Raw genomic sequence first — 7,148 nt, 5'->3', positions numbered from 1 at the left:
TTATTATTATTATTATTATTATTATTATTATTTATTCTTTTTTTTTGTTTTATTATTTATTCTTTTTTTTTGATTTATTTAAAGAATATATATATATATATATATATATATTTATGTATGTCTACAGTGCTGTTGCAGTTTATTGTATTTATTTTTCCGTTATTATTAGTGCGTTTCGCATAGTTTGTACTAATACTACCGGTGCATGCATGAGTACTCATACTGGTGAGTTGATAAAATAAAATAGAGGAAAAACAAAAGGAGATAAGGTACATATAGATCAGTTGGAGATAGTATTCTTTCTTTATAACACAGAGAGAAAAACAAATATATATATAATAATCAGGGAGACAACAAAAGGATACCAATATGATAGCAATGAAGAAAAGAGAAATAAAAAAAAAAAAAAAAAAAAAAAAAAACGAAAAAATCAAAAAAAGAATAAACTCGTCCTTAAATGTAATCAGAGATTGCGCATAGTTGATGTTGCATGCGTTTTTATATGTGTTTCTGTGTTTATATATATATATATAAACAATGTTTTTCTGTGTTTCTCTCTTTACTGTTTCGGCATTGTTAAATTATTTATTTTTTCTTCTCTCGCTTTAACGCCTGTGTTCTTTTATCCCCCATATTTCTTTTGACAATAATTGCATCTCTTTTTCTTTTCTCTCTCTTTATATATATATATATACGCAAACAATCAGAAAGGGAAAAAAAAAGAGAAAAAAAAAACATAACGAGAAAAGGGGCATTTCAATCATGTCTGCAGACAACTCCAACACTTCAGCTGTATTGACGGCTACGGAAGCTGTTGGATACGATCCCGGTAGCTTGGATGAACTTGTAGCCAAATTACATGAAATCTACTTAAAGAATGTAAAACCTCTTGAGGATATGTATAAGTACGATTTGTTTCGTCCAAGTTGGTTTGAAGAGACTATTCTTAATCAAAAACCTTTTATTACATTCTTTGGTCCTTGGTCTGCTGGGAAAAGTACATTTATCAATCACCTTTTACAAGATAATTATCTCTGGACAGGGCCACAACCAACAACGGCTGAGTTTACTGTTGTGGTTTATGGTGAAGAGGTGAGTCCAATTAACGGTCATGTTCTCGCTAATACGAAAAATCTTCCTTTTAAAGGATTAACAGAATTTGGAGAATCTTTTCTTGAAAACTTTCAGGGTTTACAAGTTCCACATGAACTCTTAAAACGTGTTACCTTGATTGATACCCCTGGTGTACTTGAGAGTGCTAAAGATATACGTGAACGAAGATTTGATTATATTAAAGTAAGTCGTTGGTTTGCAGAACGTAGTGATCTCATTTTTGTACTTTTTGATCCTTCAAAACTGGATGCTGGTATTGAATTAAAAATGATGTTTAAACACGCTTTTCGTGGAATGGAGGGAAAGGTACGCATTGTATTGAATAAGGCGGATAGTGTTAATACACAAGAACTTATGCGAGTCTATGGAAGTCTATTTTGGAATTTATCCAATTTTATTAACTGTACAGAACCTCCACGTGTATATGTAGGAAGTTTTTGGGATCAACCATACAAAGAAGGGACATTTACTTTACTCTTTACAGAAGAGAAGACAGACTTATTACATGAAATCATGGAAGTTGTACCTCAACAAGCACGTGATAGGAAAGTAGCAAGTCTTATTAAACGTGCAAAAGAAGTTTTGGTACATGCCCTTATAGTAGGTGGAATGCGATCGGAATTACCAATTCTATTTGGTAAAGAAAAAGCAAAACGAAAGGCACTTGATAATTTACAAAAAACATATGAAGTAATGGCATCTAAATACAAAATGAATTGGAAAGATTTTCCTCCAGTTGAAGAGTATCGTACTTTTTTGGATAAATTTGATTTGGAAAAATTTCCTGAACTGGAGAAGGCAGAAAAAGATGGTCGTATTAGCAATCTCCAAAAATGTATTGATACAGTTCTTCCTTCTTTACTGCGGCCTGTGAAGAAAACGGCAGCGGCAGATCCGAGAAATAAAGCCGAACGTGAACAACTTCAGCAGATGTACTACAGTGGTGTGCGCTCCCAGTATGAGGGACGGGATGGAAAACAGGGAAGTAGTGATGTTGTGCATCCATCACTCCGCACTAGTGCTGTGCAGTCATCTGCGGGAAATTACAACAACAACAACAACAACAACAACAACACAGCAGCAACAACAACAACAACAACAACGCAACCGGCCGCAGTGAACACAAACACCAATACTAATACTAATACTAATACTACTGCTGTATCTAATGATCAGGCACAAATGCTCATGGGAATGATGATGCAGATGTTACAACAACAACAACAACAACAACAACAGCAACAAGGGATGGATGCACTTTCTCCTCCAATTAAACGTGAGGAAGAGGTGGACTGAGGTGGAAAAGGAAAAGAGAGAGAGAGAGAGAGAGAGAGAGAGAGAGAAGAGTAAAAAAGAAAAAAAAAGTAAATGAAAAAAAAAAGAGTCTGAAAAGAAAAAAAGTGGTAGCGAATACATACCCATAAGTGCATATATTCTCCTAAAAGAATGTATTGCGTGTTTTGTTCGAATGAAAAAGTATCGAAAATTTTCCTCTCTAGACTGGAAGTGTGGGAAAGATGAGCGACGATAAAAGAAAAAAAAGGAGAGAGGTTCATGTTATTTGTGTGCCTAATTAAAAAAAGAAAAAGAAACTTACAAGAGACATACAAGTGAATCCATTTGAGAAAGTATTGCTTATCTGTAGTGTATGTTAGAAGTATGCTATCTTCTTTTTTTTCTTTTTGAGTTTTCATTAATCACTACAGGTCTCTCTACGTTTGTGTAGGAATTTTGTTTAACGGTATATATGTTTTTTTTTTTCTTTATTTACTCGTTGCTCTAATTTATTGGATGAATTTCTATTGAGATGACCTAAGCATAGAAGAGTAATTTCTCTAAAGAGGTGTATCTCAGCCTTTTAAAGGTATAATTTCTCCTCCTATTTAAACTGTGTACATCAGAAAAAAAAAAAAAAAATAAGGCAATGTCCCCTCTGCCGGATGGTGATTCATTTAATAACGTTGAGGAGAGAACGCTGCTTGATGCGTTACTTGGAGTAGAGGAAATGGAGGAAATCGTACCACCACTATCACTATCATCATCAACATCAACAACAACAACTCGTATGGAATCAACTTCAGTATTTTCACGATTATTCATGGTGGGTGGATCGTTGTTTTCGCGTAAACGAATAACAACAATGTTACGATTCCGAAATTCACGTCTGCGTGGATCCTTTCTCTCATGGCTGGACTACGGTTCCATCTATTGCCCCTTCACAAGACAATTCGTTTCCCTCCGTTCGCCGCACTGGGCCCATCTTGTGGAGGCGGGATTTGGAATTGACACTCAACTGCGTCACGGCCGACGTGTTGTTTTGCTGCGCCCGCATCGATTGCAAACATTGGCGTTGGAAATGCAACAACTGGCAGGGAAAACACATGTATGTGTGGAGAATGAGAGAAGGAAGAATCCATCAGCGCGGTGGAGTGCATCATTACAGCAATCGCTTGGTGTGCTTTTAGAAACAACACCGGCGGAGGAAAAGATGGCTCTGGCGCAGAAGGTGAGGGATGTACTCCGTGAGGAAAGTTGCAGTAATAACTCTCGCCGAATACCATTGGGATTCTACGATTTTTCACTCGGCAAAAGACACTCCTTTATTTGTTCTTCTATACCGTCTTCAACAAGGAGAAAAACAAATGCTACCTGTATAGGAAAATCTGATAATTCTGCTTATAATAATGACTATACAAAGTCGATAGTGGCGTTTGGAGAAATATTTTTGAAACAATCCTTGATGTGGCGTACAGCTGTACTACAACAACGGAAAAAACTATCAATTGATAAGAAGGATGATTCTGTTAAGAAATCTTTAACTGTTTCTCATACGATAGTGACTACATCAAAAAATGATAATGAGATGATTAATCGGTATTCTACACTAAATTCTACTTCATTCTTGATTCCAAACTCTCGCCTAGCATACTTATCTGTCGCATATAAGCCAGAAGTTTCACTGGTAGAAATTGTCGTGGACGCGCTTCTGCGAAGATATATCAACAGTGATATTCTCTATTGCCCTTTGGAACACTGTGTGGATTACGCCTCAGTAACAGATGTCTTGGCGTATCCAGTGCGATGGAGTGAAAGTGGTGCACTGATGTTGGGAATTGGTATCCCATTACTTCACGTTGGAATACATAATGATAGACAAAATAACACATTAACTGATATTTCTAGCACCGCTTCTTCTAAAACCAATAGTAGTAGTGATAATAAAAATAAAAATGAAAAAAATAAGAACAATACTACTGTTGTTATTGGTAATGCCCACCTTCTTACAAGGCGTGCGATTGCTCGTTTACTGGACCAGTGGACACGTAACAAAGTTGCAGATACTGCTATTAACTGTGATTATAACTCCAGAAAAGGGAATGGGCAGATAAAAAGAGAACTACTTTTCAATGCTTGTGAACCATTACGTGTAGTCGGTTCTGGAGCCTCTCTATTTGGTGATGTTTCTGCAATCTTTGTCGGATACTCTCCTTCTCAGTGGTCTCATCCTCCCTCTAAGTCTGATGGAAATGTAATTGCACACATTCACACTGAAAATGCTAATGTACGAATTCTCTCTCCCAAATCAGAGGCTATTTTTTTTCTTGAAGAACCTATTGTTGCTGCACTTCAGCGTGTATTGAGTATATTTCAGGAAAGTATGAGTAGAGAGGAACAAAAGTCTTTTATTGAATTACTTTGTGATGCCAGATATTATATGACTACTACTATATCAGGTGAGGTATGGAGAATGGCTAAAGTGGGGTCAAATACCAGTAAAAGTATTGTTGAGAGTCAGAAATACTATAAAGATGTAGAGAAAGAAGAAGATGTGATTTTACAGTTATGTGAGGCTTATGAAGCATTTCTAAGTTTACCTGTTAAAAGAAAAGGAATGAATTTTTCACCATATGAAGAATTATTTCTTCGCTACCCAAATTTTGCAACAATGCGTGTACGACATGAACTCCTTCGGGAGTTTCCATTAGAAGTTGAGATATTGGAAGGTGGTTCTAAGTCTCTCTCTTTGACATTTCACGATTCTATGTCTCTTCCATCAAAAAATCTTTTCTCATGCGCTGAATTGAATCCTATTGTGTTGGAGAGTCGTTGTTTAGCATGGCAACGGGCATGTGCGGACCACGATACTCTGAAAAAGGCATATGCTATTAATAAAACATTATCTCGTGTAGCACTTGGTTTGGAAAATCGTTCCATGGTTTCAAGCATACCCTCTCACATAAAGGGAACTTCTTCTCAACAACAACAACAACAAAAACAACAACAACAACAACAGTTGCTTGAACAAAGTTATGAACCCCACTTTGAACCTGTTGTATTACTTGGCTGCTGGACGCATACCCTTCTCTTCTGTGCACCCATGGTTGCAGATGTGATTCCATTGGGTCGTCTTCTTTATCTTGATCTTGTTACGAGAGCGCAACGTACAGGAGTTTTTAAAGTGATGGATATAGATGTGTTTCATATTGATTACGTTTCTTATCCTCCTGATCGTCGTTGTCGTTTATTTGGCACTAGACTACGTTTTCTTCCAAATAATGATAGGGATATTGCCTTTACAGCACGTCAGGCGGCGACTGAGGCGTTACAGCAAGCACTTGTTAAGAGTGCTGTCGAGGCACGTTTATTTCCCTTGTGGACGCACAGTTTAACCCCTTCATCTCAGCATAAAAAACATGAAAAAGTTGTTTTACAAGAGAAACATGAGAAGAAAGTCGATGGATTTCTCGCTCATTTTCGATTTGAAGAACTAGATGAGATTGTATCAGCTGCACAACCTGTCTTTGTAGAAAGACGATTGTTTGCGTTAGCTGTGGCGCAGTGCGCTCCGCTTCGCCTCACTGTAGGCACTCAAGTCGTATTACTACAAGATCTTTCTCCATGTTTAAAGCGTGGTGTACGGTGTCAAGTGGTCCGTTTTGTTACAATTGAGATGTTGATGTCTGGTGAGAATCTCTCTTCATCAGGGCATCAACAATCTTGGTCAAAGGCAGACTATATGCTAGCTCAGCAATATATTGAACAACAGAAGGGCAGTAACGCGTTTCCTGTGGTGCGGCTCATGTCTAGTCGTTGTCATAGTGATATTAACGCGAGTGATAATATATTAGAGGGTACAGAGGCGGTTGTACTCCCTGCTGAAACTTTAGTGGGAGGCTACCGCTCACTTCATCACTACGCATTACCAACACTGCACCTCCCGCTGTTGTCTCCCTGTCAGTACGTTGCGGCATCAACGCTGTTTCATCCATTGTTTGCTCATACTGACAATTTAATGGAATTTACGTCAGTGGAAACTCGCAAAAAGGCCATGACTAAGATGCTGTGCTCCTCCACACTCTCTTCATCCTCGTCTCTGCAGTCAGGTGGTGTTGCCTTTTTTGAGGACATTGTGTTTGCAGAGCCGGATGCTGCCGTGGCCCACGAGAATAAGAAGGAACCGCAACAACAACAACAGGAACAGGAACAGGAACAGGATCCCTCCGTTTCACGTGTGGTTTGTTGCGACGTGCTTTCTGCCCTTTCACTCTTCCCTTTAAGGCCGATCTGATTATTAGTTTTTATTATTATTATATATTTTATTATTATTATTATTCTTAAATCTCCTCGTCTCCATTCTTCAGACTGGTTTTCCAACTCTGAGAACTGTCATTGTTTTTATTTGTTTTCTTCTTAACAGTTTTTGTTTGCATTTATTCATCATGGGGTATTTTGATTTTTTTTTCTTTGTTTGTTTTATTCTCACAGATGGTTATTATTATTATTATTATTATTTTTATTATTTGCTTGGGTTGGGAGATGACACTCACATCTTTTTTGTTTACTCACTTAGTGTGAACATGTAACAATTACAGTCGAAAAGAATTACTCTCCTCTTGGCTCAGAGGTATTATGGATACCTTATTTGTTATTTTTCTCTTTGTCTCTCTCTGACCTTCTCATTTTCTTATTTTCTCCTTCTTTTTTGGCTGTTCTTACTACTTCTTCTACTCTTGCTGCTACTACAATTGCGGGTA

General features: G+C 37.4%; 2 protein-coding genes across 2 annotated transcripts; both read left to right on the top strand.

The window, feature by feature from the left end:
• Window positions 1–762: 762 nt before the first annotated feature.
• On the top strand, window positions 763–2,409 carry TM35_000032570 (sarcoplasmic reticulum glycoprotein; the record flags this gene model as incomplete). The annotated part of the gene is made up of 1 exon (XM_029022024.1): window positions 763–2,409. One exon carries the CDS (start codon window positions 763–765, stop codon window positions 2,407–2,409), a length of 1,647 nt encoding a protein of 548 aa, XP_028886570.1.
• A 628-nt stretch (window positions 2,410–3,037) lies between these two features.
• On the top strand, window positions 3,038–6,682 carry TM35_000032560 (uncharacterized protein; the record flags this gene model as incomplete). Its single annotated transcript, XM_029022023.1, has 1 exon — window positions 3,038–6,682. One exon carries the CDS (start codon window positions 3,038–3,040, stop codon window positions 6,680–6,682), a length of 3,645 nt encoding a protein of 1,214 aa, XP_028886569.1.
• Between the last annotated feature and the right edge of the window lie 466 nt (window positions 6,683–7,148).

This window comes from Trypanosoma theileri (assembly GCF_002087225.1).
Source record: "Trypanosoma theileri isolate Edinburgh chromosome Unknown TM35_Tth_3_V1, whole genome shotgun sequence".
NCBI classification, from domain to species: domain Eukaryota; phylum Euglenozoa; class Kinetoplastea; order Trypanosomatida; family Trypanosomatidae; genus Trypanosoma; species Trypanosoma theileri.
This window is presented reverse-complemented; position numbering and strand designations above follow the sequence as displayed.